This window comes from Rattus norvegicus, chromosome 20, assembly GCF_021556685.1.
Source record: "Rattus norvegicus strain SHRSP/BbbUtx chromosome 20, alternate assembly SHRSP_T2T, whole genome shotgun sequence".
In the NCBI taxonomy this organism is placed as follows: Eukaryota; Metazoa; Chordata; class Mammalia; order Rodentia; family Muridae; genus Rattus; species Rattus norvegicus.
Window position 1 is genome coordinate 29,324,945 of NC_141553.1, and position 27,878 is coordinate 29,352,822.

At 51.8% G+C, this 27,878-nt stretch overlaps 2 protein-coding genes and 1 long non-coding RNA gene across 7 annotated transcripts in view; 1 reads left to right on the forward strand and 2 right to left on the reverse strand.

Annotated features, from left to right (window-relative positions):
* Nucleotides 1-162: 162 nt before the first annotated feature.
* Psap (prosaposin) lies at nt 163-26,759 on the forward strand. 4 transcript variants are annotated; one of them, NM_001190236.1, is given in 15 exon segments: nt 163-279; nt 14,392-14,525; nt 15,246-15,320; nt 17,433-17,558; nt 18,278-18,475; nt 18,650-18,793; nt 19,566-19,622; nt 21,088-21,096; nt 22,454-22,585; nt 23,751-23,846; nt 24,048-24,327; nt 24,418-24,575; nt 24,796-24,876; nt 25,052-25,159; nt 25,906-26,759. In NM_001190236.1, coding segments are annotated over 15 exon segments (1,674 nt in total). In that variant the 5' UTR covers nt 163-239; the 3' UTR covers nt 25,942-26,759.
* Nucleotides 203-7,567, reverse strand: LOC147998628 (uncharacterized). The gene is made up of 3 exons (XR_015645839.1): nt 7,484-7,567; nt 3,245-3,322; nt 203-2,022 (listed from the first exon to the last, which is right to left on the reverse strand). It is a non-coding gene; the product is annotated as an uncharacterized LOC147998628 (long non-coding RNA).
* The window catches only part of Cdh23 (cadherin-related 23), a 382,621-nt gene continuing 381,292 nt past the window's right edge, over nt 26,550-27,878 (reverse strand). The window contains exon 69 of one of the 2 annotated variants that reach the window (XM_087596750.1): nt 26,550-27,835. In XM_087596750.1, the coding sequence (XP_087452876.1) occupies nt 27,509-27,835 (327 nt within the window). In that variant the 3' untranslated portion in view covers nt 26,550-27,508. 2 annotated transcript variants of the gene reach the window in all.

Sequence of the window (27,878 nt, forward strand, 5' to 3'; positions counted from 1 at the left end):
CTTTCTTTTAGCACCACCCGCACCTCGCCCGCCACCTGGCCCAGCCAGAGAATTTCACGAAGTCCTCCTCGCACCCTCCCTCCCCGCAGGCGCGCTGCGCAGCGACGCTGAGTCAGGCTGCGCCCAGTTGGGCGGGGCCCGCGCCTGCGCACTGGCGTCTGCGGCGGGGTTGGGGCTAGATTTATATGCGCCTGGTCAGCTGACGATCTGCATTGCAGCCTGCGGAGTGAAGCGGCGCCATGTATGCTCTCGCTCTCCTCGCCAGCCTTCTGGTCACCGGTGAGCTTCAAAGGGTGCTTTGGTCTGAGAGAGAAGGACGCTGTTGCGTTCGCTGGATCCCAGGAACCGGGCAGTCCTCCCGCACCGGCCTTGCCTTCCGCTCGCTTCCCGGGGTGCGCTTGGCCTGGCCGCGCTGTGCGCAGGCGCAGATCGGGGCCGGTGCCTGAGGGGACCTGTGCCCGATTCTCTGAAAACCCGAGTGGGGACAACTGGGCGGGTGGGGGAGACGGCGTGTCCCGTGTGTGCAGGCCTTGTTTGTGCAAGGCCTTGCGGGTGACTACGCTTCTCCCTGGAATGGGGTTTGGGGGAGACGGGACTCGGTGACCTCTCCCGTCGCTGTGTTGTCCCTGTCCTGACGTAGGTGATAGACATGGCCTGGAGCCCCATCCTACAAGTCAGGTTGGCCCGTGACCTCTGCCCTAGACTGCACCGGTATAGGAGTTGCAGGAAGCGCTTGTGTGTCTGCCAGAACCGGGGATGATCTTGACTTCTGTGTGAACTCAGCGTAGTCGGTCTTGGGGGCAGTTTTGTGCACTCCATTGCATGGGAACTCCAGTCTTTTCTGTCTGACCTGGCAAAGCCATTGGCCAGCCTTTATTTTGTAGCAAGTGTTTATAAAATGATTCCGATGATTTTAGAAAGCTCTGCGGGTTGCCGAGGCAGCGCCAGGGGACCCACTACATCACCTTGATTCTGGTTTGCTGTGGCGGGTCTGTCCTCATAAGTCTTCCCTTAGAGGGGCGCCTCTCAAGTTTGTTTTCAGGTCAAAGCCCACCAAAGGAAGTAGGCATCTTTAACTCTCAATTTCAGGGTCTGCTTATTTATAAGCCACTCAGTGTAGAAGGGGGCTCTCTCTAAGTCTGGCTAAGTACCCCTAAAGTGTTCTTAAACTCTTTTGTAGCCCATGCTAGCCTTGAACTTGCTATGTAGCTGGGAATGACCTTGAACTCCTCATCTTCTGCCTCCTAAGCGGGAGTTACAAGTGCTTAAAAGAAAAAGTTTTGATCGGGTTAGGGTAGTAAAACCTGTGATTTCAGCACTTGGAAGGCTGAGGAAGGAGGATCTTGAATTTGAGGTCAGCCTGGGTTACACAGAAAGAAAGCTCAAGGCTAGTCTGGACTATATGTTGAGATTCTGTTGCAAGAAAAATGAGAAGAAATGCACTTGGTCCTGCTAGCACTGTGTCATGCATAACTTGTGAGCTTTGACTCACCAACACCACCAAAACCAGACTTCTTTTTTTTTCTCTTTTTGGAGTGTGGGGCGTTGAACTTGGACCATAAATCCGAGTGTGGCAGATGTGGACTCTACCAAGTCACACTATAGCCCTTACCTGTTTCCTTTAGTTCATTTGACCGGATTCTGGTTAACTGGGTCCCTTCTTCATTGTGAGTGCTTAGGTAGGTGGGAGGGTCCTATGATGGCCTTGGTCTAACTCCAGGCTCTTGGCTCCTTACGCCAAGGTCGCACTGATAACAGGAAGAAATGGTAGCTTGTCTTGACTCCACCATTGAGTTGTTGGTAAAGTGATGACTGTAGCCCACGTGTGCTCCCTGAGGCTCTCAGGGCTTATGGGCTCAAGGTGCCACTCAAACTCCAGATAGTCCATAGCTTGCTTGCCTTTTAATGATGTTCTGGGTGCTTAGAATGTTCCAGGTCCCATCCAGTCTTAACAGAGTCCTGGAGGTACAGACACTTGTTTTTGACTACTCTTTAGCCTTCCAGTTGGACTGCCTTTCCCACCTAGACAGAAAACAAAGGCATGCTAAAAGAATTAAAGGTCAATTTAACCTCTTCATAAGGAATGGGACAGGTGCCTGTTTCCAGGCCCCACATGGTAGAAGGATGACTTGGATGGGTTTTTTGATCTGCAGAACACAAGTGCAGATGTGCGTGCCCCCTGCACCCAACACACACACAGAAACAAACATAAATATACTTATCCCCCCTGAAATCCTGTGCTGAGTGTTAATTTCATGCACACACTCTCCAGAGGCGGTGGCAGGCTAGGCCTGACCAGCACAGGGCATCATTTGTTGTCTGCAGGGCCAGCCCCCAACTCCACGGTGCATCTTGCCTGCTTGCAGGCAACAACTTTGCTCACCCAGTATCAGATCTTAGTGCAGTGCCAGGCCATGCAGTCGGGGGACTGCTCCAGTGGGAACAAGTGGGTCAGAGTTGACCAGCTGAGCATAGAGGTGGCATGGGGCAAATGCTCGCACCAAAGCTGAGGTGACCATGCTGTCTTTGAGGCCGTGGCTAACCTCTGACTAATGTCTATGCATTCTGAGGCAGTGTTCTCTGAGATGTTTTTGCACATGAGTTTGTAGCCTAGCTTGCTTAAGTAAGGAATAGCAACAGGAACCCCCAGTTTCACCTGCCAAGTTAATCCTGTTTAGCAAAGGTAGTGTGCTGGTTTTTTTTTTAAAAGACAGGTTCCTGCTTGTACCCCAGGCAGGCTGGCCTCTAACTTACCTTAGCCTTGAAGACAATCCTGGTTTCACACATGGGAGTGCTAGCCTTACAGGCGTCAGCCACTGTGCCTATCTATCTTCTGTTAGTTTTGTGTTTTGGGTGTCTGTACAGTGTGGGGTATGCAGGCCAGAGGAGGCCATTAGGCCTACTCCATAATCCTTTTCTGTGTTCCCTTGGGACCATATCTCTCACTGAACCCAGGAGAGAGGCTGGTAGCCAGCAAATCACAGCCATCCTTCTACACCCGCCCCCCACAGTGCTGGCCAGGGTGTGGCCACTCCCTGTTTATGTGGGTGCTGGGCATCTGAACTCAGGCCCTGGGGCCTGTGCAGCAGAACCAAGCCATCTGCCCGCCCTTCTTGTCAGGTTCTTGAAGTGTATTCGACAGGTGGTTTTGAAGTGTGTTGGATTTGAGGTAGATGGAATTGTCCAGGATAGAGGAGAACCTAACCCGTGTTTGTTTATGATGCTGTGAACTCAAAGGCCTTACATGTTCCTGGCAAGCACCCGAGGCTCTTAACTCCCATTTTCTCCTGTGAAACTGGATCATCCAGGCTCTTGGCAGGATCTGAAATGGACAGGAAGAGGAAGGGCAGGTTGTTACTCTATATAGGGTTGGGGATACTGCCTAATGACCGTTTCTGGGAAGTCCCTAAGGCCAAAGCCTGCCGCTTAGATAATGGCTGACTGTTTTGCGAAGCAGGCTGTTGACAGGAATTCTGGAGTACTGGCTTCTAGGCTCTAAGCCTTGTTTCCCAGCTGGCCACCAGGCAGGAAGTTAACAGATGTTCCACCATCCCTGTTACTGGGGCTTGAACTCAGGGCTTCTTCTCACGAGCTAAGTAAGGAACAGCAATGGACTTCTGGATTTTCTGTACAGAGAAAAGGCAAGAGCACCAATTACATCGACCTGCTTGTTTGGTTTTGGTTTTGGTACCCGGCATTGAATTCAGGATTTTGTGTATACTAAGCTCTCCCATTGAGCCCCACCTCTAGCTCAGCCTTAATATTTATTTATTTATTTTTGAGACATGGTCCCAGTCACTATTGTTCTGGAACTCACTCTGTAGATCAGGCTGGTCATAAACTCCCAGAGATCCACCTGCCTCTGACTCCTGACTTCTGGGAATGAAGGTGAGTTTTATGCGGGGCTCAAGGTCATCCTTGAACACAGATCCTCCTTTTTGGCCTGGATTGCTTGCCGTACTACTCCAGTGCTGAGGCTATGGGTGTGTACTGTATCCCTGTCCCTAGTTTCAAATTACACTGTTTTATTTATTAATCTATTTGATTGTAGACCTGCAGATTGAAGCCAGGACCTTGAGAATGCTAAGTACTTTACTATGGAGCTGGATTCCAGCAGCTTCCAGCTTTAAAATGTGGGCCAGTTGGGTGCAGTCTCACAGGCTTTTAATCGAAGCACTTGGGAGGCATAGGTAGGTAAGTCTCTGAGTTTCAGGGCGGCATGGTCTATGTAGAAGTCCAGGCCAGTCACTCTGCATAGAGAGACCCCGTTAATCCCAGCCCTCTGGAGCAGGGGCAGTTTCTTGAGTCCGTCCTGGTCTACATAGTAAAGGTATATAGACCAAACCCGGGGTAGGTATAGTGGTTGGGTGGAGACCTCAGTGTAAAAGCACTGGTTACTTCATTCATTGCCTTTTCCAAGCCCAATGAGGGTTCAGACTAAAGTCCTATGGAGTCTAGGTTTTAAGAGGGTTTGCCCTCTAGTCTTGGCTGGCCTGAAAGTCATTTGCACTCTTCCTGCCTCTGCCTTGTAAGTGGAGATTTGCAGGTGTGCAGAGCCACACTGAACTCTGAGTTCAGGTTGGGTATGAAACAGTGGAGCAGAGCGGAATCTCATTGCCAACACTTCCTGCCAGGTACTTAACCTCCTGGTTTCTTCATAAGTCACGGGTATGTTGGTACATTCTCCCTTGCTGTCCTGAGAATTTCGTCCATTATCTTGGCGAAGTACCGTTCCCTGTACCACACCAATATTACCAGGTTCTCTGTTCTTGTCCCACCAGCAGAAGTACAGTGACCCTCTGCCCTTGGCTTGGTGATTTTCCCTGGCCTCTTTCATTTCAAAGGGTGCTGTAGATAAGCAACGAATTTAAATGACCTATTGATAATGTGTTTGTGGACATAATTACAGAGTTAGGAAAACAAGTTGTCAGCTAGCCACTAGAAAGTACCCTAGTTGAACCAGGTTTAACTACCAGGCTAGCCTTATGCCTCATGGATCTCAACTGCTTTTAAGGTATCTAAACACTTGGATCTAAACCTGTTGTTATCAACTGGATCCTGGGGTTCGTCTGTTCAAGTCCCATGCCCTGCCTGATTCAGTGAACACTCTCTTTCTTCAGAATCTTACACACTGAGCTATACCCACAGACCCTCCAGAAACGGTGGCATGGGGCTGTTCTTGCTTCATGATCTTTTTAGATGCAGAAAGGTGGTAGGAGAATTACAGTGAACCCCGTGTACTCAGTGACCAGGTTGAGAAATAGGTTCTGAGAGTCGGTCTCCTGCCAGTGACTCCTGCCTGGCCTGGGTGCTAACCGTAGACAACAGCGGCCCCTCAGCCCTGCTTGCTTGCTTGCTTGCTGTCTTTCTGATACCATCATTGAGAGCGTATCTACTCTGGCTGGCTTGTAACTCACTGCGCTGCCCAGATTGCTCTGGAACCATTGGTAATCTTCCTGCGTCAATAGGAGTCACTCACACACTCCTCCTGCTCTCAATGCTTTTGATTTACAGAGGAGTTAGTTACAAAGACAGTATGGCCAGTTCCTGTAACCCCTCACCTAGCTAAATCTGTTTGTGTGCACTGCTTCCATTTTTGGCTTAAGCAACCTGGATTCATTCCTTCTAACTAAGGAGGCCGCTTGCTTCTTCCTGGAGGAGGAATCAGTTTGCTTTGTCATCACAGGATAGGCGGGCAGGGTGGGGCTTAGGGAAGACACTACTGAACAGATTGCAGACTTTGTAGGTTTTTACCAAATTACCCAGTAGTCTCATTTCCTGTTTTAGTATTCTTTTTTTTTTTTTCTTTTCTTTTTTTCAGAGCTGGGAACCGAACCCAGGGCCTTGCGCTTGCTAGGCAAGCGCTCTACCACTGAGCTAAATCCCCAACCCCCTGTTTTAGTATTCTTGTCTAGTTTTCATGTCACCTAGCTCTGTGTGTGTGTGTGTGTGTGTGTGTGTGTGTGTGTGTGTGTCTGTCTGTCTGTCTGTCTGTCTGTCTGTGTCTGTGTGTAGTGTTCCTGGTGTTGATGTATTGGTAAGATGGCTCAGCATGTAAAAGTTCTTACCTCCAAGATTTGAGTCTGATATCACCCCAGGACTCACATAGTTGGGGGAGAGAACTGATTTGTAAATTTTCTGACCTCCACTTGCATGGACGCATGCCCACAGAGATTTTTATAAAAAGTGTGGATGAGCTGAAATCCTCCCTGGAGCATCGATGCGGGAGCCCTGCTCTGAGCTAGCCCCACCTTGCCCCGAAGCCCTTGCAGCTTTGTCTTCCTCTGAGCTTATTGGGAAGCTGCTCACTGTGTCTACAGCTTACACTGTCTATAGGCTCAGTCCCTGGGGCTCATAGGGTGAAAGGAAGAGAAAAGATCCTCCCTCGGCTTGTCCTTTGACCTCCAGTGCCTGCTGTAGTGAGAGTGTATGCATGCACAAATAAATAAAGAGATGTGATTGGGGCGGGAGAGATAGTCCAGTGGTTAGGAGCAAAGAGGACCAGAATTTGATGGCCAATGTCTACGTGGCCACTCACAGCTGGCTGTAGCTCTGGTTCCTGGGAACTGGGTGCCGTTTCTTGGCCTCCACTGGCACTTCTCTGCTCACACAAACATATAAATAAAATACGTCTTTAAAAAATAGTGTCAGACTCATTATCCTCAGAGCTTGGGATTGAGCTCAGGCTAGCAGAGTAGACTGAGACAGGGTGTCGTGTGGTTATGGCTGGCCTCGAACCATAGCAGCCTTACTCCCACTCTTCTAGTGTTGGAGTTATAGCTGTTTGCCACCATACCTGGTCTGTCTGCTTCTCTGTCTTATTCTTCCTGCTCGTCCTGCTAGGCATTCAGTCACCTTACCACTGGGCTATATTCCAAGTTCTCTTATTTAAAGACAGGGTCTCAGTAAGTATCAAAGGCTTGCCCTTGTCCTGTAGCCACACAGGCCTTGAATTGGTTATCTTCCTGCCTCAGTCTGAAGAGCTGGGATCATAGGACGGTGTTCTCATGCTGGGCTCACCAAGGCTGTATTATCTGGATTAAATGTTCTGCTCTGAGGGTAACATTAAGACGTTTCTGGGAGTTGATGAATCCAGAGTGACTCTTTGGGCTGAGGTGAAATGCTAATTTTCATAGTCATTTGTGTTCAGGCTGGAGGGACGCCCCCTCCAGTGCCTGTGGGAGATAATTTTTCCATAGGATGTAGGACCCAGGAAGCGAGGTGAATCTGAAAAGGGAACCAGCATAATTTGGGGAAGTAATTTTCTCCACACTTCTAGAAATCAGCAGTTCTCTCTGGTTCTCAGTTTGGTTTCAGTGGGCTGTATGGGGGTGGGGGGGACTTTGAGCAGACTGCAGTGATGCATGAGAATGTCACCATGAACCCTGCCACTGTCCATGCTAGTGATAGAAAGAAACTAATTAGTTAAAGTTCCCGGGAAGGAGGAGAGGGTCCCTTTAGGACCCTTATGTGTAGAACTTACTCAGGCTCCAGAGGGCTCTCGTTCTGTGGATGGATTGCTGCTGTCTGCATCATTCCTCTCGTCCCTCGTGTGTGCATCAGCGATGCACACAGGTGGCTGTGTGTGGTTTGGGGGTGGGGGTGGAACCCAGCGTCTGGAACCCAATGTCTGTGCGTACTAGGCAAGCGCTTCACCACTGAGCCCTGTTTTCCTCCCCAAACCACTGGGCACAGCTGCTTCTGCGTTCAGTCGGTTAGACCACATGTCAGATGCTCCTGGAGAAGCAGTCGGTGTTATGAGGAGCCTACAGTACTCCTACCTCTCTTCCATGTCTCTGGGACCTGCTTTTGAGACTGTACCTTGAATAGCTTCTGGCCAGGGCCTGCAGCCAGAATATCCAGCCCTTTCCGAGGTGGCTCAAGTGCTTACTACTCAAGGCAGGTTGGCTTAGTCCTCATGACAGCATGGGAGAGCCAAGCAACCAGCTTGAATGGGAGCCATTCTCGCAGCATGTTTTAGGTCAAGAGAGGATGGTTGAAACGTTAGGTTTCAGTTTTCAAACAAAGGAAGCCCAGAGTGACATTGTAGGTGGCACACTTGTGTCTGAGACCTTCACGGTGAGCAGCCCCACAACACAGGTCAAGTTCAGATCTCAGCATTCCCCTCTTGGGGGTGTGTCGGTGGGCCATCTTCAGAAGTGCCAGTGCCAGGGCTGTATGGCTTGGTGTGCAGGGGTCCGTTCTGGTGGGCGGGGCTGACCGACTGAGTCTGTTTCTCAGCCTGCAACTTGCTGGCCCTGTCACGGAGCATTGGCGTGGGTGAGCAGCTCTCCTGAGGTTCCAGAGCCATGCCAAGGCTGTAGAACCATGCTGCTGTGTCCTGGCCCTTCCCTGTACCTTCTCACCCTGCTGGATCTTCCTTCAGGACTGGGCGTGCTCACGGCCAGGCCAGAGTCAATGTTATCTAAGTATATGGAAGTTCAGCACATCACCTGATGTGTGGCCATTTGAAAGACGTGCCTTGTCAGGACTTTTGTTTTGAGTTGGGCTCTTACAAAAGTCAGAACGGGCTGCACACAATTCAGGTTCTGTAAGCAGGACTCAGCAAGGAGACAAGTTGCAGTGCCAGTGAAGGCATCTGGAAGCCTGGCTGAGTGCAGAGACCGACACTGCTGTGTATCTATCCATTCCCCTGAGAAGTTTCTTTCTGCAAATGGGACTCAAGACTACTCTGCCTCTCCTGTTTCTAGGCAACTCCGCTGTTGCCATGGTGATGCATTCCCCAGGCAGCAGATACAGTAGGCTGTGGAATGCCGTTGCTTAGGGAGGCTGAACATGTTCTCTTACTCTTTTGGTAATTAAATTCAATTTGTATTAGCACAGGTTACATAAAATTGTTAAAGGAGGAGGGCACAAGGATGCACGAGGACGGTCCAAGTTTAATGGCTATTCGACGAATAGTGAGTGAGCAGGTGCATGCTCTAGACGGGTGTGCCCTCAGTGGGGGCAAGCCTCATATGGTAAAGACTTGTGTGGAGATGTTGTGGTGAACAAACTGGTTGATTATGCATGCATATTATTAGTAGGATGTAGCTTCGACTGCAGAAACCAGGGATCTAGACTTAGAACTCCCAAAGTCCCATAAAATCGTCTCTGGAACCTGGTGGTCTAGAGACGCGGTCACACTTTGCATCCTTTCTTCCTTCATATTTCAAGAGGGCTGATGAGCTTCCAGCCATTGCATCAAAGTTTCACATAAGATGTTTAATGGCCTCTCATGAACAGACCCTGTTGCATAGATAGACCCTACTGCAAAGTAGTCTTCTGTCCTGCCCTCAGGATGCTGGGAATGGCTTGTCTTCTCTACAGAATAGTAGCTGTTGTAAGCAGTTGTAAGGCTTATTCTGATTTTAAAAGTACCCCAGGAAAAACAGTTTTATGCTGAAATGTAAATTCTAGAACATAAATTCTAGGATTCCCTTTGGGTTCCCATCCAGGCTCACAGTTTCCACTTGACCACGTAGATCTCAGAGCTCCCCAGGAACCAAAGGCCCTCATGCTTTTTAGTTTCGTGTCCACAGATGGTCTAGAGATGGTTCCTATTTTTGCAGATGATTGTGTGAGCAAGTTGTTAGTGTGCAGCCAGGCAGGGCGTTCGGTCCTGGTTGGTCTCAGCCTGCAGTCCTTATCCTTCCAGACAAGGAGAAGCTTCCGTGGTTTGGGGAAATGTCTGTACACGAAGTGGCTTGCTGCACTGCAGGGGAGGCTGACTAAGCATGAGGACCTAAGTTTGATCCCTAGAACCCGCAAGCCACCGACTGTGTCTAGTCTTAGCACGGAGGCAGAGACAAGTGGATCCTGGCTTTCTGGTCAGTCAAGGTAACAAGCTAACACGTGAGCCCCAGGCCCTAGTGAGAGAGAGGCCTTGTCTTACTCAAGATGAATGGCTCCTGAGCAGTGACACACGTGATTGAACTTCACACATGCATGCACACTCGTGACATGCACACACGTGTGTATAAATAGGTTCCAGGAATGTTCCAAACATGGGAGTCTGGTGTAGGGAGTTCCTCGAGGGTAATCAGCAGGTAGCTACTGCCCGGTGTTATGGTCACAATGGCACTGTTTGTTTCTTGATGCCCCCCTCCCCCCCCCCCCCATTCTGACTTGTGTGGAATTTGTTTAGCTCCTGGCAGGTGTCCTGGTCTCACTTCCCTTTCACTCTTGGGGATTGGGGTCCATGGCTAACAGTCACTGGGGTTGTTGGGCTGCAGTTGTTGGGTTACAGATCTCTGTGCTCCCGTGTCTGATAAAATACATGTCCAATTCTAGTCAGGAAAATGGGTCACCAGCGGGACCTGCTGCTGTCACAGCTGCAGATGACAGTGGCACTCACCGTGTGACTGACGTTTTACAGGTGTCAGGTAACGCTTGCAGATCCCTTGAAGCAGGTACTAGTAACACCCCATGTGCAGACTTAAGAGACTGAGGTCTCCAGGGCGTATGACTGGAAGTGAGTTCCACTCCACTCAGGCTGGCATGGCATAGGGTGTCAGTTACAGTCCCCGAGAGATGAAGGGCTGGTGGTTGTGGTGAGCTCAGGCAGTTGAAGTGTTTGTGTGTGATTAGATCATCTTGATTCTTTAGTCCTTTGACATCAGAAGGTTTGCACACACAAGCTTGGAAGAGCAGTGGCTCACTTAAGGCTGTTTGGATTGCAAGTGACAGCTAGAGTGGGAGGCAGGTCATGTCTCCTGTGTCACTAATTAGACATTGCTCAGTGGTGGTGATGGGTCTAAGTCTCAATCCGAAGCTTTAAATCTTTCAAGATGGCTAAAGAGCGCCTGGACCACACAAAGTTCTGAGCAGTGCTAGCCTCCCAGCCTTCTGTTTTATGTATGTATGGGAGGGGTGGTGGCGGGAGGTGTACATGCGCCATGGTGTGAGTGTGGGTTTTCTCCCGCCTTGTGAGTCCCAGGCATCTGACCCAGGCTGTCAGGCTTGGCAGTGTGCACACCTTAGACATTGATTCATTTTGTTTTGGAGACAGAATCTTGTTAAGAACCAGCTGGCTTCCATAATCCCCCTGCCTCAGTCTCCCAATTACTGGACTTTCAGGTCTAAACTCCTACACCTGACTTGTATGAGTGTTTCTATGTATGACACTCATTCCACAGTATGTAAGTTGTGAGAGTCCGTTCTTTCCCCACACCCCACCCGTGATTCCTGGGGATTAAATTTAGGTCATCAGGCTTGGCAGTAAGCACCTTTACCTCCTCTTTGCCATCTTACCAGCTCTCTGGAGTGTTTTGAGTCTAGCTTCTGGGGCTGCTATGAAACCGCTCCTGACAGGTATATTTAATACTGTATAATTCTGTTGATACCTAGTTTTATGTTGGGTTATTTTGTTACTACGTTATTTGCCAGGACTGAGGATTGAACCTGGTTCCTACATGTGCTAGGCAAGCACTCTGTTTGCCACTGAGTTCTATCGACCTTCGTGAATAGCTTCTGTTTCGTTTGAGACAAGGTCTCACTGTGGTCCTGCCATTGCCTCCCAGTGCTGGGTGGGATTAAGGTTGTATCACCAAGCCCAGTCTTGGTTTTGAGTTTTTGAAACAAGGTTTTCTACGAGTACTAGGCTGGTTTTGTACTTACTGCCCCAGGATAGCCCCAGTAGTCCTTCCTCAGTCTTCAGTGCTGGGATTACAGGCTTGTGTCACCATAATTATTTAGACAGGGTTTCAGGCTTGTGTCACCATAATTATTTAGACAGGGTTTCATTCACTTGGTAGTCCTGGTTGGTCTGGAACCATGGTGTGTGTGTGTGTGTGTGTGTGTGTGTGTGTGTGTGTGTGTGTGTGTGAGTGTGAGTGTGTATCATTTGTTAGCCTCACAAGGGCTAGGAGTAAAGCTAAAGTCCGATATGGTGGCATACTTCTTCAGCTCAGCCTAAAGGAGGCTGAAGCAGGAGGATTTGAGTTTGAGGCCAGCCTGTGCTCTACATGGAGGCCTTGTCTCAGAAGACTGAAAGGGGAAGGGAGAACAACAGTGTCCACCCCACCCAGAAAACCGTTGCAGCCTGGCCTTTGATTCCTGGGCCAGGCCCTTGAAGTGTAGAGTTTAACTTGTGTGTGCTGAGTGCTGTTCATATCTACAAGGACATGGAGAACAGCTGGTTGAATCAGACCCCGCTAGGAGCTCAGGCAAACAGTCTAAGAACGTTCTTAGAGGTAGCTGGCCAACCGCTGGAGAAGGAAGTTAGTTTTAAGAATTGAATGTAGGAGGGGAGAATGGCGGCCAGAATGTGGCCTGGGAATATAACTGATCAAAAAGGGGTTTGGATTAATTTTCATTTTTTGAAAAAGATGTGTGTGTGTGTGTGTGTGTGTGTGTGTGTTTGTGTATGTATGTATGTGTGTGTGTGTGTGTGTGTGTGTGTGTGTGTGTGTGTGTGTGTGTGTGTGTATGACTATGGGTGCCCATGGAGGTCAGAAGAGTTCGATCTTCCTGAAGTGAGTTAGAGGTATTCAAGTCTGCTGTAAGAACAGTGTGTGGTATCAGCTACTGAGCCATCTCTCCAGCCCTGGATAATTATTTTATAGTTATTGATAAATACCCCGGGGTTGGATGTCAGTGCCTTGGAAGGCCACCCAGCTCTTTCCTTGGTATGTCCCTAGTTGGATTAAGGATGGTCCTCTGCTTTTAGTTAGTTGCACAGTGCTCTGGGAACTAGGAACACACAGAACAGCTCCACTCCCCTGTCTAGGCAGGGCAGCTTCCTTGCCTGTTTGAAAACCACCATGTGTGCCTCTGAGATCATTTCCCTGCTCTCCTATGGTGTGGATCCTGGCGCCTCAACTCGGACTGTCAGTCAGGCTTGCTGTCAAGCACCTTTACCCACGGACGCAGCCCCTTCCCCACATCTCTCTGCTTGTGAGATAAGAGGCTCACAGCTCAGACCACCCCCCTCCCCGCCCCAACCCAGTGTATGGTTTATAGGCGTGCCACCACAACTCAGTGTTCCTATTTCGCTTTCTGAGGGGTGCTCTGCCGTCTGGGTCTTCCCTTTTCTCCGCTGCAGCCTTAGGTCTTGTGGTTAAAGCGCAGATGTGAGCCTCTGTCTGTGCCCTCAGATCCCTAACCACTGCTGGGATGTTGCCCATAGGGTGGTAGACATCTGTCTTAGGGACGGCTCACTGGCTAGTGTGTAGGGATTGAGTAAGATGCTGGGTCTGTATCCCGGTACTTTCAGACCTCAGTCACCAGGCCAAAGCACATGGTTTCTGTGTCAAGTTCCTGGAAGGCAAAACAACCACAGGGTCTGCTGTGGCTTGGGCTTGTGAGAGCAGCCATGTCCCCAGAAACCTGGTGGCTTTGTCATTATAGCACGTCCAGGGTGAGGATGGAAGGAGGCGGTGTTAGCAGTCAGCCTGCTGCCTTCCTAGTCTGCTGGGGCTCGAGCCTGCTAGCCTCAGGGTCCTCATTTGCCTGACAATGGCCGCCATTTTCCTTCCCTGGCAGCACTGAGCCATGCGTTTTGTGTTGGAACACGGCCCTGTAGCTCATTAGCTCTGAGGGACTTGGGCCAAATGGCCCCACTATTCTTTTTCAGCCTGGTCGGCCTCTGGGAAGTTGAGCTTGAGAGCAAGATGCTTTTGTAAACTGGGATGTGCATGTGCGTGTTGTGTGTGTGCTTGTACAAGTACACATGCGCACATGTGGGTGTGCATGTTTGGTGGCCAGGAAGGCTGGAGAAGATACAGGATGGGTGCTGATGTCTGAACAGGTGTGGCTGTCAGGCTTGTGAACTGGGTCAGACTGACTGCTGAGAGACCTTGAAGGAGCTCCAGCAACGGACATGTCATTCATTCCCTTAGTCTTTAGCAAGAGCCTGCTCATGGGTCCCTGTGTGGGGTACGCATTTGTGGGATGCAGGCGTGGACTCCCTGGGTATTCAAGGTGAGACAGTGTGACTGAGGGCCATAGGTTTTCCTGTTTGGTTGAAGCCATGTGCCTCTTGTTTCATCAGAGGTTGGTTGGTTCAGCGTCCTGATATCTGCCCGAGTTTGGTCCTCATGCTATCCCATCTTCCGTGTCTGATAAAATCCTGAGTAGCCCAGGCTGGCCTCAAACTCATCATCCCCTGCTTCAGCCTCTTGAGTGCTAGGATTACTACAGTCAGATTTTGAGGACTCAAAACCTGACACTGTTTCTAAGAGCTACACAGGACACATGCCTCCTGTCAGTCCCACGACTTAGGACAGACTCTACCTTGCAGCCACTCTGTGATGCACTTTGCATTTCTTGGGCTATCGAGGGCCCAGAGATGGCTCAACCGGCAGGCAGAGCTAGTTCTTAACCTGCGTACTTATGTATTGGCCCTGTTGGAAAGGAGCCCCTTTTCATGTGCTTTTCTTTCTCCCTTAGCTCTGACCAGCCCTGTCCAGGACCCGAAGATCTGCTCTGGGGGCTCAGCAGTAGTGTGCAGAGATGTGAAGACGGCGGTGGACTGTAGGGCTGTGAAGCACTGCCAGCAGATGGTCTGGAGCAAGCCCACAGCAGTGAGTGCCAGCTCCATGCTGCCCGTTGCAGCCTCCCAGTGTCCACAGAGCTCTTTGTCCTGTTCTCCTTGGACACAGGACCTGCCCCCGACTGTGCTCAGCTTACTTTTCCCGCCCCATAGGCACCTTGTCTCTCGTGGCCTCACACTCCCTCCCCTGTGGGCCCTCAGAGTCTCATCTTCCTTGTCCTTCCCAGGCTGAGCACTGTCTGAGCCCTGAGAAGGCTGTCTGCCATTTTATTCCCAGCTGTGACCACACTGGGAAGATGGCTGCCTTTGTGTTGATGGTGATGGATGGGACATGCTGTAGGGCTCTGAGGAGTGCAGGCAGATGGGTAGACTTCCCATGTATTCTTCTCCGTACCTCAGAGACCAAGCAGAGAGTGACAGGGTATTCTAGGACCCACGAGGGGGTGGGTGGGGGAGGGAAGCGATGGCTTGAGTTTGCCTTGGTGGAGATTGGGTTCTGGTAGCCCAATTTTAGAAAGAGAAGAAAACTTGATTAACATGGCCTAATCAATCGCTCATTATCCTGTGGCCAAGACTATCTAATGTTTGCTTTCAGAAGGGGTTGAGTGTTGTTTTCTCAGTAAGTTTCCCGTGCATTGAGTGGGGGCCACAGACTTCTGAGTCAGAAGCTGGGTAGTGATTAGAATAGCACCTTCGGGAGGCGGGGCCCGGGGCAAAGCAGAACTTTCTCTGTCTCGCTCTTTCCTCCTAGAAATCCCTTCCTTGTGACATATGCAAAACGGTTGTCACCGAAGCTGGGAACTTGCTGAAAGATAATGCTACTGAGGTAAGAAGAGGGTGGGTGTGGGCTGTGATGGAGGCTGGGGGTCTCTGGGGCTCCAGAGAGTAGTGTTGGCCGAGGGGTGGCAGGCACACACTGATGTCGGACTTTACAGGACATACAGGCTTGGCGGTGCAAGTCTGTTTTGTTCATAAAGATTTCATTTTTAATTTTTAAAAATTTATATAAAATTCCTTTTTATATGTATGAGTGTCTTGCCTGCATGTATACTTGTACCGTCTGTGTGACTGGTCCCAGGAAGCATAGAATTCCTTCCTCTTTTCCTCCCTCCCTTCCTTCCTTCCTTCCTCCCTTCCTTCCTCTTTTCCTTCCTTCCTCTTTTCCTCCCTCCCTCCCTCCCTCCCTCCCTCCCTCCCTCCCTCCCTCCCTCCCTTCCTCCCTCCCTCCCTTCCTCCCTCCCTTCCTCCCTCCCTCCCTTCCTCCCTTCCTCCCTTCCTTCCTTCTTCCCTCCCTCCCTTCCTCCCTCCCTTCCTCCCTCCCTCCCTCCCTTCCTCCCTCCTCCCTCCCTCCCTCCCTCCCTTCCTTCCTCCCTTCCTCCCTCCCTCCCTCCCTCCCTCCCTCCCTCCCTTCCTCCCTCCTCCCTCCCTCCCTCCCTCCCTTCCTTCCTTCCTTCCTTCTTCCCTCCCTTCCTCCCTTCCTTCCTCCCTTCCTCCCTCCCTCCCTCCCTTCTTCCCTCCCTCCCTCCCTCCCTTCCTCCCTTCCTTCCTTCCTTCCTTCTTCCCTCCCTTCCTCCCTTCCTCCCTTCCTCCCTCCCTCCCTCCCTCCCTCCCTTCCTCCCTCCCTTCCTCCCTCCCTTCCTCCCTCCCTCCCTCCCTTCCTCCCTCCCTTCCTCCCTCCCTTCCTCCCTCCCTCCCTTCCTTCCTCCCTCCCTCCCTCCCTCCCTCCCTCCCTTCCTCCCTCCCTTCCTCCCTTCCTTCCTCCCTCCCTCCCTTCCTCCCTCCCTTCCTCCCTCCCTCCCTCCCTCCCTTCCTCCCTTCCTTCCTTCCTTCCTCCCTCCCTCCCTCCCTTCCTCCCTCCCTCCCTCCCCTCCCTCCCTCCCTCCCTTCCTCCCTCCCTCCCTCCCTCCCTCCCTTCCTCCCTCCCTCCCTCCCTCCCTCCCTCCCTCCCTCCCTCCCTTCCTCCCTCCCTCCCTCCCTCCCTCCCTCCCTTCCTCCCTTCCTTCCTCCCTCCCTCCCTCCCTTCCTTCCTTCCTCTTTTCCTCCCTTCCTCCCTTCTTCCCTCCCTCCTTCCTTCCCTCCCTCCCTCCCTCCCTCCCTCCCTTCCTTCCTTCCTTCCTCCCTCCCTCCCTCCCTTCCTCCCTTCCTCCCTCCCTTCCTCCCTTCCTCCCTTCCTCCCTCCCTCCTTCCCTCCCTCCCTCCCTCCCTCCCTTCCTTCCTTCCTTCCTTCCTCCCTCCCTTCCTCCCTTCCTCCCTTCCTCCCTTCCTCCCTTCCTCCCTCCCTCCCTCCCTCCCTTCCTCCCTCCCTCCCTCCCTTCCTCCCTCCCTCCCTCCCTTCCTTCCTTCCTTCCTTCCTCCCTCCCTTCCTCCCTTCCTCCCTCCCTCCCTCCCTCCCTCCCTTCCTTCCTTCCTTCCTTTCTTTGAGGCAGGGTGTTTCTATCCCAGGCTGCCCTCAAACTCAGTTATGCCTGATTCCGCCTTCAGAGTGCTAGGATTAAGGCTCCAGCCCTGGCTGTTAACCAGAGTCTTTCTAGGTAGCCCAGGCCTTCCTTGAACTCGCTGCCTTTTTTGCCTTGGCCGTCCGAGTGCTGGAATTATGGGCCTGTGCCGCCACACCAGCTTACATACTGTCATCTGTGTGTATGCACTTGTGATGTGGGGTTTACTCATCCGTGTGTGGGCGGATGGAGGTCGAGGTTGACTCCTCCCTAAGCAGGGCCTTGCTGTTTCAGCTAGACCGACTGGCCAGCTACTGCTTTGGAGCTGCCTGTTTTGATACACAAACTTAATTGCCCACCTCCCCCAGCACTGGGGTTTGGGGTATACTTTGCCAGCCCTGGCTACTGTGTATTTGGATGCTGAGGGTACAAACTTGGGCCTTCTTGATTGTTGCTGGAGTCACTGATGGAGTCACTTTTGCCTTGTGCATGTCCTCTTGCAGGAGGAGATCCTCCATTACCTGGAGAAGACCTGTGCGTGGATTCATGACTCCAGCCTGTCAGCCTCTTGCAAGGAGGTGGTTGACTCTTACCTGCCTGTCATCCTGGACATGATTAAGGGGGAGATGGTAGGTGACTGGGCAGGGTCCTTTAAGGCACTTCTAGGGCCCAGACGGGGAGGTGTGCTTGCGCTCGTGGCTTCAGGCTTCTCCTGTAGGTCTTCTTCGTAGGCCTCCTTGCACAGGCAGTGGGGCTAAGAGTGCCAAAGGTGGAGCGGAGGGTTTGTGAGGAAGGTGTGCATGGGACCCCCAAAGCCTTCCGTGCCCCCATGGAAGGACAGCACACGTTGATTGCTAGGAGGGGTGGTGGCGACAGATTCACATTGTGTTCTTCTGAAGGATAAATGGACTGGCCTTGGAGGGGTACAGGAGCTTGAAGGACTGGGGACGTCTTCCGGGTCTCTGAGAAATGGGGAGTGGAGTCTCTTTGCTGAAATGGCCGTGCCAGGAAGCAGGTCGAGTGGGATAGAATTGAGGTGGTCACAAGTGTGGGTCACAGTAGGAGATGAGGATTTGTGAGCCGCATGGAAGATGTGTGCCTGAAATCAGGTGGGTGCATTAGTTGTAGCTTGTGCACTGGCCGTGACTCGGTCTCTGACTCTTTACTCAGCTGACTGAGCAGCAGTGACATTGGGGCACCAGGAGGCCTGCAGGTGACTGTCCTATTCTTCCTAGATACACCGAGTAGTGTAGCTTCTTTTTAATGGACACAAGGGAGGAGCTGACTGGATGGCGGCAGGCTGCTCTTGCCTGTGGGAAGGGCTCTCAGCCGTCTCCTTCCTTTCCAGAGCAACCCCGGGGAAGTGTGCTCTGCGCTCAACCTCTGCCAGTCCCTTCAGGAGTACTTGGCCGAGCAAAACCAGAGACAGCTGGAGTCCAACAAGATCCCGGAGGTGGACCTGGCCCGCGTGGTTGCCCCCTTCATGTCCAACATCCCTCTCCTGCTGTACCCTCAGGATCGGCCTCGCAGCCAGCCGCAGCCCAAGGTTAGCTGAAGGCGGGTGGGGTGGGGGTGAGGGTAGCAGAACCAAAGTGAGTTCAGGCAGCCGCTGAAGAGAGAGCCTGACTCTCAGGCACACGGAGCCTGTGTGGCTAGTGCTGTGGCCGCTCCCGAGGTGTGGCGGGCATTCTACCTGAGCTTGCTGCTGCTCTGCCTGCAGGCTAACGAGGACGTCTGCCAGGACTGTATGAAGTTGGTGACTGACATCCAGACTGCTGTGAGGACCAACTCCAGCTTTGTCCAGGGCTTGGTGGACCACGTCAAGGAGGATTGTGACCGCCTCGGGCCAGGCGTGTCTGACATAGTAAGCCTGTACCCCTCATGGTTTGGATAATGTTCTGAGGTGGGGTGGGCAGCAGGTCATGACCTCCCAGTGTGGCTCTGAGGAAAGTGCATCAGGGTGCCCCTTTCCCTGGCTGCGTTCAGCGAGACCTAGATCTAGTTTTGGTTAGTTGAATCTGCAATGGAGGAAAATCACTTTGGTAAAGCTTTTTCCCCCCTCTGTCACTATGTACACTAGAGACACCACTCACAGCGCATGTACGGCTGTCTGAGGACAACCGTGGGTCCTCGGGGATAAACCTCAGTTTGCCTGGATCCGTGGCATCCCCTTTCCCTTAATGAAGGGCTGCGGTCTGTGAATGAGGCTCACCGTTGTCTCCCCAGGAAGTGGGTTGACCGATGAGCAGCTCGAGGGGCATTCAGCTCTGGTCTCAGAACTCGCCCCTGGGGGCCTGTGAATGGCTTTGGAAGATTCCTACCAGGGTTTTGCAACTATGTTCTCTATCTTGCTAATAATAATGGTCGCTCTGTGGCCTTGGGAGGCATTTGGGCTGTCAGACACTGAGGACTGCCGGGTCTTTTGTTCTGACATCTCTACAATTTTTTTTAAATAGGGGGTAGACTAACCAAATTGCTATATTATCTTAGAAAATCTTGCGGAGACACTTAGACCTATTCTGGGAAATTTCCTGTGTAGCCCAGGCTGGCCTCAGCCTCTAGTCATTGGGGTTATAGGCTTGTCCATGTCTGTCTGCAAGTCATCAGTGTGGTGAATTGAACCTTTCTCTCTGCAGTGCAAGAACTATGTTGACCAGTATTCTGAGGTCGCCGTCCAGATGATGATGCACATGGTAGGTGGTGAGGGCTTCTGCTCAGTGTCTGCATTGGATGACTCCATGCTCTGGGGTCTCCCTTTTCCACTTGACAGTCAGAGTAAACTCTGTTCAGCAAATTCCTCCTCATGATCCCAGCCCATTCTCCAACCACAAAGTCTTCCTTAGCTGCTCCTTAGCTGTGGTCCTGGACTGCCTGCGGTGGCTGTCCTGGTAGCCTGGGTCTGCTAGTCCGTGCATGCATGAGCTGGCTGTCAGATGGCTGAATGCTGGGATCTGTTTAGGGGCAGCACCACTAAGCGGGTGGGAGATTTCAAAGGCAGTCTGTGTTCTGGGTCAGGAAGAAAGGAGTCAGCTACTCGGTTCCCTAGCTCCTAAACTGGCATTTGATATTGTCCCGTGGTGGGGTGGGGCTCACTGTCTGTGCGAGGTGGGACACATGGAGCACAAGGGACAGCTAGAGTGTTGTCAGTGCCGGCTTCACTGATGTGACTGGCAGAGCTGAGTGAGCGGGTGAGATGCCCGGTCTCCTGTCTCATGGACTGTCATGAGTCCTTACTCACACTTAAACCTGGGCCCTTTACTGCTTCGTGTAAACCATCCAGCTGCTGGGCTAACCTGCTGCCCAAGCCGCCCATCTGGCCGGGTGGCTTGTTTGGGATCATTGCCCATGCCCCAAACATCTAAAGGCAGCTTGTAAAGACCTCCATGGTAAAGATGCCCTTTGATGTGAAGTGGCCTGGTAAGCTGCTTCCTTCAGGGTAACTATCGTTTCCATTATACTGGGGGAGATGTTTTTAAAGCTTTTCTCTATCAAATTATTTGGGTTTTGAAAACAGACCAGTGAAATCATTTTATATGCCATCTGAGACAAATGCCTTTTTTATAAAAGGGGAAACACTTGCCTTTTCCCCTAAAAACATTGGTCTCATTTTCTAGTTTCCTGGTTGTGCCTGCCTGTACCCCCCAATGCTGGGATTAAACGACCACACCCAGCTGGTTATTACCCTTGCATGTGGCTACATATTAAGCCAAAATGTGGATAGAAGATATTTCATATGACCATTTTTATGACCTTTGTGACTGCCTTCGGGGGTGATAGCATTCTTACAGCCACCCTGTTTGTCACTTAGGATAACTGAAGCTGGAATTCCCCAGCCAAAGCCCGGGAGCTGTCCTGAGGCTGGAGTTTGCTCTGTGTAGCCCTTAGGAAGGCCAGAAAGCTCTGATCAGCTCTGGGTGTAGAGGCCCTTCATGAGGACAGTTTCCAGCATGCTGCTACAGTGCATGCCTGTCCCTTCAGGGCTGGACTAGCTCTAGGCCCCATCCACATCTCACTGCCAGGCCAGGCTGTTGTCCTTAACTGAGATGACATCCCTGGGTCAGGTTAACTGCTCGATGGTTGTTTTAATTTCTCTTAACTGCTGTGTCCTTTCCTTTCTCTTATTGTCTCCTCCGATTTCCTGTTTTTTTTGTTCAACAGCAGGATCAGGTATGTGACAGAATTCGCTTGTGGTAGTGGTCTGCTGCTTCTAGTTGTCGGCTCTTCCTCTTTTTTTTTTTTTGTTATTTTGTTTTGTTTTGTTTTTGCTTTTATTTTTTTATTTTTGGTCTGGTCTGGTGAGCTCTGACGGGTACCGTGAAGGGTCTCTCCATATGTCCTTTCCCTCAGGTTGAGCACTTCAGGTGTAGCTACCACATAGCACTCACCTGTCACCAGGGTGGTGGTGGCGGGATCTTAGCTTCCTCGAGTGAAGGCCAGACCCCTGGCAGAACACCTTGTATCTCTCACAGTGCGTGGCATTGCATGACTTAGTGCTGTTCCCCTAACCCAGTGCTTCTGCATGAGCCAACTAGGTGCAGATAATCCCTGGCCTACTGGATGGAGAGCCTTGTACACGGCCTCTCAGCTGTGGCTTCTACCTTTAGAGGATGGGTCTTGGGGCACCTAGAGCCTCATGGATGCTGTGGGAATCAGTGTTCACACTGGCCGAGCCATTGCCCCTGCGGATCTGTTCTGAGTCCTGCATCCAGGCTCTCAGGCTTGAGTTCTAGATGCTGGGGGGCATTTGAATCTCACAGGGGCGGACTTAGATGGAAATGCCTGAATTTTCACTTATGCTGTGCTTCAGAGAGATAGGCCCCCTGAGTCTTGCCCCCCCCCCAAAAAAAAAGGTTTTATACCTTTATTCTCGCTCTGACATCTATCTCCCAATCTTAAGATTCGTTAAAGACAGAGTTTAGGACATCTGCCCTCAGCTGTTCGTGGTCTTGTTCTCAGCATCCCTGCTCCCGTGCTGGGTTCAGCTGAGGGCTGGCTGCAGTTGGTTCACACAGTACTCAGGGTCTGCGGACGGGGCTTGCTCTTGGCTTTCACAGTGTGATGGTCAGAAGAGGGGATCTGTGTGAAGCCCTTGTGATGAGGTGCCTCGTGAGCTCGGGTCCTGGGCTCTCACATGTGCTGTGTACAGTTGTGAACACAGAACATGACTTTAGGGAAAGCGGCCTTTCTTCCCCCTTAGTGTACCATTTTAAAACAGGGCTGTGTGCCCACGTGGTTTTGATTCTGACATGGTCACGTTGGGCTTTCGGTGAGATCACGGGTGTGTAGTCCCCATCCAGAGAGCTTACTTCTGACACTGAGCCATGCTACGGTGGCCCTGACAGTACCAGAGGCTGCCTGAGGGGGCATACGTGTGCTGATCTTGATTTAGTTGGAGCTCTTTGGCTTGAGTCCGAGAGCTCAGCCAGCCTGAGTGGGAAGAGTGAGCTTTACCCGAGGACCTTAGTGTGCTGCCCACAGGGTTTGAGGGCAGCACACAGGCTAACAGAGGCTGTGCTTTCCTCAGCAACCCAAGGAAATCTGTGTGATGGTTGGCTTCTGTGATGAGGTCAAGAGAGTGCCAATGAGGACTCTGGTCCCCGCCACTGAGGCCATCAAGAATATCCTCCCTGCCCTGGAGCTGACGGACCCCTATGAGGTACCTTCTGTTGCTGTTCTCTGCTGACTGGAACTGATACCCTCCCCTTCCGTGTTGTCACGTCCTCTCTGGGCCCTGCCTGCCTTTGGAATGTATTTCAAGCTGAGACCTGGAGCAGTTCTGAGTGCCCATAATCTAGTTCCCAGCCCCATGCTTTTGGGGAACGCTTATTCTTCAACAGACCCTGCCAGCTCCAGGCTCCACATGTGCTTCCTGGGTCTTGTCTCTCAGAGCCACAGCACAGACTGGAGGCTCCCAGAACACATGCTGAGGCTGTGTACACATGCCTGTGTGGGTGTACATAGGCAGTACTGTGTCCTTAGAGCCTTCCTTGGCTAGGGTATGCTACCTATTCCATAATGGATCTCCATTGAATATACTTGGGTCAGGTAGTATTCTGGTATCCCTGTGTTCCTGGGATATAAGTGTCTGTTCAGGACCTGAAGCCTTCACACAAAGAAAGCTATGTGCATTCTTCTGGTTCAAGAATGCTCATGGTGTCTGGCCACCAGCTTTCTTCTGTTCCATCTCCTGGACACACTACTCTGGTTCTAGGACACCCATGGCTTCTGGCCATCAGCCATCCTGTTCTGTTTCCCTTGTCCTCAGTGCATAGCAGCATGAAAGGGTAAGGCTTCTGATGGAGTAAGAGAGTTTGTTCTCTCCGTGAACACCAGATGGGGAGAAGGCAGAGTCGTTAGGATTAGAGGTTCTGGTCTTCCTAAGACAGCAGAGACAGGAGACATAGGTATGGAGGTTTCCTCCAGAACCACATTGCTCGGGGTGGACTCCAAGCAATAGTTTCAGGTGCAGTGAGATTTCAGGACTGAGTCCTCGAAAGGTAGATACACCGCCTGCCATCTACGTGATCACAGGGTGGCAAAGTGTGAAAAGCCGAGGGGACAGCTGTGTCAACACTTGATGCAGTATGGGACTAGGGTGGTTTTGGGTGTATAGGGACTGTAGAAGGTGAAGGAAAGGGGCGGGCTTCCCACCATGTAGATCAGGGATTACACCTTGGCACTGAGGAAGCTGCCCTCACCTTGCATTTACAAGGCAGTGGCCTTGGATGGAAGACTCTTGGTCCTGTCCTTTTTGCTATTCTGTGATAAGAGCATGCCTGAGGGGTCAGGTCCCAGTCTTAAAACACTCCCGTCTTTCACAGCAGGATGTGATCCAGGCCCAAAATGTGATTTTCTGCCAAGTTTGTCAGCTTGTGATGCGCAAGTTGTCTGAACTGATTATCAACAATGCCACTGAGGTATGCCACCTCCTTGTGTGGGGGAGGGGAGGTGTGCTACTGCAGTCAGAAGGTGCCAGGAGTCATCTCCTGCAAATGCTCACCCCAGTACCCAGGAGGGAGGTCTCTAGGGGAGGGCTGTAGCACCTGAGTCTTAACTAGCAGGTTTAGTATCTCTTCTTTCTATCTAGCCCCGTCTCATGAGCCTTTCGCCTGTTTTAGGAACTTCTAATTAAAGGTTTGAGTAAAGCCTGCTCCCTGCTCCCTGCTCCTGCTTCAACCAAGTGCCAGGAAGTGCTGGTAACATTTGGCCCCTCCCTGTTGGACGTCCTCATGCATGAGGTGAACCCGAACTTTCTGTGCGGTGTGATCAGCCTCTGTTCTGCCAACCCGAATTTGGTGGGGACCCTTGAACAACCTGCAGCAGCCATTGTATCTGCACTGCCCAAAGAGCCTGCACCGCCAAAACAGCCTGAAGAGCCCAAGCAGTCTGCATTGCGCGGTAAGTCCAAGGCATGCTGTGCGAAGGAGGAGCCACTGTTGGCTAAGAAGCACCTTGCCAGTGCTGAGCCCTTTGTCCTCTTTCCTGTAGCCCATGTGCCTCCTCAGAAGAACGGGGGGTTCTGTGAGGTGTGCAAGAAGCTGGTCATCTATTTGGAACATAACCTGGAGAAAAACAGCACCAAGGAGGAGATCCTGGCTGCACTTGAGAAGGGCTGCAGCTTCCTGCCAGACCCTTACCAGAAGCAGGTATGGGCATGACCGTTCACTGCTAATGTCCCAGTGTGCAGGGGGACCCTCTGTGCTCTAGGCCTAGAGGCTGAGAGGCTCAGAGGCTCATGGAGCTGTGGAAGAAGGCCCTGGGGTAGTGATCAGCCTCTGGACCCTGGGCTCTGAAACATCAGGGTCTCTGATGGAATGTCCAGCTCCGTGGACAGCCAAGACTGACCCACGCCCCTTTCCTTGGCAGTGTGATGAATTTGTGGCTGAGTATGAGCCCTTACTGCTGGAAATCCTTGTGGAGGTGATGGATCCTTCCTTTGTGTGCTCGGTAAGCCCGGTGCCTGTGCCTTGTAGCTGCATGGATGTGGTCTAAGTGGGTGGAGTCTAGGTGGGTGGAGTGGGGCAGGGAGCTGAATGGGCGGCCTCTACCAGATGCTAAGAGTGCTTCAGTCTCAGCTCTGAGTGGGGCTTGGTATGTCAGCTCATTTCCCGTCTTGTCATAGAAAATTGGAGTCTGCCCTTCTGCCTATAAGCTGCTGCTGGGAACCGAGAAGTGTGTCTGGGGCCCAGGCTACTGGTGTCAGAACATGGAGACTGCTGCCCGATGCAATGTGAGTGTCCTAGATGGCTTCTACAGAGTGACTGGGCTCGCCTTATGCAAAGAGTCACAGCTCTAACTGCTCTTGTCGGGGATGACACATGGGCATGTGTGACAACTTTTGGAGCTGGTTCTCTTCTCTCACCAGTGTTTGGTCCTGGGGACCGAGCTCAGAGTGTGAGGCTTGTATGCTTCTTGTCCTTTGAGCCATCTCAGTGTCCCCTAGTATTTTCTCACTCATCAGCTTCATGCACAGCCACTAGGAATCGCATCAAACCTGTAGGGCCCATGGCCCCTGCCTCTGCACAAGTCCCCACGGGTCCCAGGGGATACTTCCTGGCCGAGGCTTAGCTCAAGCCTTAAGCCAGGCTTGCTTTCCCTAATGGGGTGTTGGCCTTGGCCTCTGGTGCAGAAAGCTTTGTCATTCCTTCTTGTGCTGGCTGGTCTGCACCATCGTGGCCCATGTTTAGCATGTGGGCCTGAGTCTGCCCCTCTTGAGCTTTTCCTAGTTGGCTTTATTGCCACTGGGTAAGATTTTTCAGTCAAGCAGCGGGATCTGGGGGTCAGTGATTCTGGACCAGGGTTTTAAGATATCTCAAAGCTCAGAGCCACAGGTCCTGTTTTGATAGTATTCTAGGTTCTTAGCATCCATGGCTTCAGTAAAACCAGGTCACTTCTTTGGACTGATGCTGACAAGGAGTGAACCATGAATGTCTGTCTTGTATGACCTAACTAACCTGTCTCCTTTTCTCCTCCCAGGCTGTCGATCATTGCAAACGCCATGTGTGGAACTAGCTTTCCAGCTTGCAGAAGTCGCCTACTTGTGGGTCTAGGGTAATGAACACATAGATCTATTTGACTTAATAAGTAGGAGCCCCCTTTTGTCTTCCCCCATCTCCTGTCCCTTACTATAGCATTTCTGTCACGTAAGAGGCGCTGACAGCCACTTCCGTGTCCCATTTCTGCTCCAAGGATGAGGACACTTGGGCTTCAGCTCCCCGGCTGCCCTTTTCACCCACCTGCTGGAGGGGGGTGGTGAGCCAGAGGGCAGGAGCATGTGCTGAGCCCTCTCGGTGTGTAGGGATCATGGCCATCTCCTAGCGTGAGGGAACTGCGCAACTTCCTGTGCTACCAAGGAGTTTAATTTGGATGCTTAGAAGCACAGAGTGATCAGGCCTTTAGAGTGTGGGATGGCCATTGCCACAGCACAGAGACTTGAGAAGCACCTGCTGCAGGTGGCTTGCTTGGGACGTTGCCGTCCCTGGTCAGCCTTCATTCTGCTTTCCCGTCTTCCCGTCTGCCTTGTTGGGGATCTGTGGGGTAGGGTGGGGAGGGGGAACTTCTGAATGTAACTTGCCTGTGCCGTGTGACAGTCGTGGGCCTGGTCTTTTGTTTGTGAGACCCGGAAATGGGGTCTCTGCCTGGCTGTTTGGGGTCCCATACGCCTTTCGTACCCGTAGCTCTGTTGAACTGCTTGTTCACCTCATGGGTGTAAGAATCGTGGATCGTTCTGGTGAGGAGACAGCCAGCAGGATGGGCATGTGCAGTTAAATGGACCTAGATTTTGTTTTGCACTAAAGTTTCTGTGACTTAATAAAGTTCTGTTAACCAGATCTGGGCTTGTGTTTCTTTGACACCTCAATCAGAAGAGAATGGGTTCTGGGCCTACTTCCCCTTTAGCTCCTAGCAGCCTCTCCTGACCAAGAGGCTCCCTCCCATCCCCCAGAACCTTCATACATCACCAAGGCAGTGTATTGCTGGTTCCAGGTGAGTTGCTTTTTTAAACAGAGCATTCCAGAAACTTTGACTGAGTATCAGTTAAACAGAACCTGGAGGAAATCTTGAGGGGATAACTTAATTTAGAAAAGGGATACACACAAACACTCTACATTCAAAACCCAGGGGACATCAGTCATGTCAACTGGGCACCTCAAGACGATGAGGGGAGATGGGGTGGACGCTTGGTTGCCTCATCCACGTGTGTGTGCAGGGGCAGGGAGCCGCCCGGATGTCCAGAGGCAGAAGTACAGTGGGGCTTGAACTGAGGCGAGGTGGGTCAGCTGGGTTGTCAGTTCTGTGCTGGACCCCTGTTTCTTGGAGGCATCAGCTAGTCTTAAGTCTCTGGGGCTTCCCCAGCGCTCGTCCTTGCCTTGTCCTTAGACACTTAGCATTTTTAAAGTTTTCTTAAAAAAATAACCAATTTTATGAAGGTAGAGATCAGATGCTGAATCAGTTTCTGGCAGGATGCAAATCTGAGCAACTGTGCAGGCTGCCAGGGCCAGCCCAGGGTCACTCACAAAGGCTGCTGCCCTGGGCGAAGGGCCGGCCATGGCCCTGCTTCAGCAGCAAGCCTTGCTGTCCGTCACAGTTCCGTGATTTCCAGGGGGCTCTCCATGATGACGTCTCGAAGCTTATGCAGAGGGGTGGACTTGGCCGACTCGGTGCGGGCATTGCGTTCAAAGGCAGTGGCTTCAGAGGCTGTCAGAGTCTCCAGTGAGCGGTCTAGCCCCTTCTGGTCGTCCTCAGGCAAGCTGTTGAGATCAGTGGCCAGCAGTGTGCCCGTGCTACCGTGAACTATGTGGATTCCATCTGGCCCCTTGAGTTCCGTGGGTGGCTTGTGTCGGAAACGGAGGCTGCCCTGGCCTGGGCTGTGGTCGCCAGGCTCCTCCTCCAGGTCAGTGTGGATCAGCTGCAAAAAGAGGGACACCATCATGACTGAAACTACAGTGAGC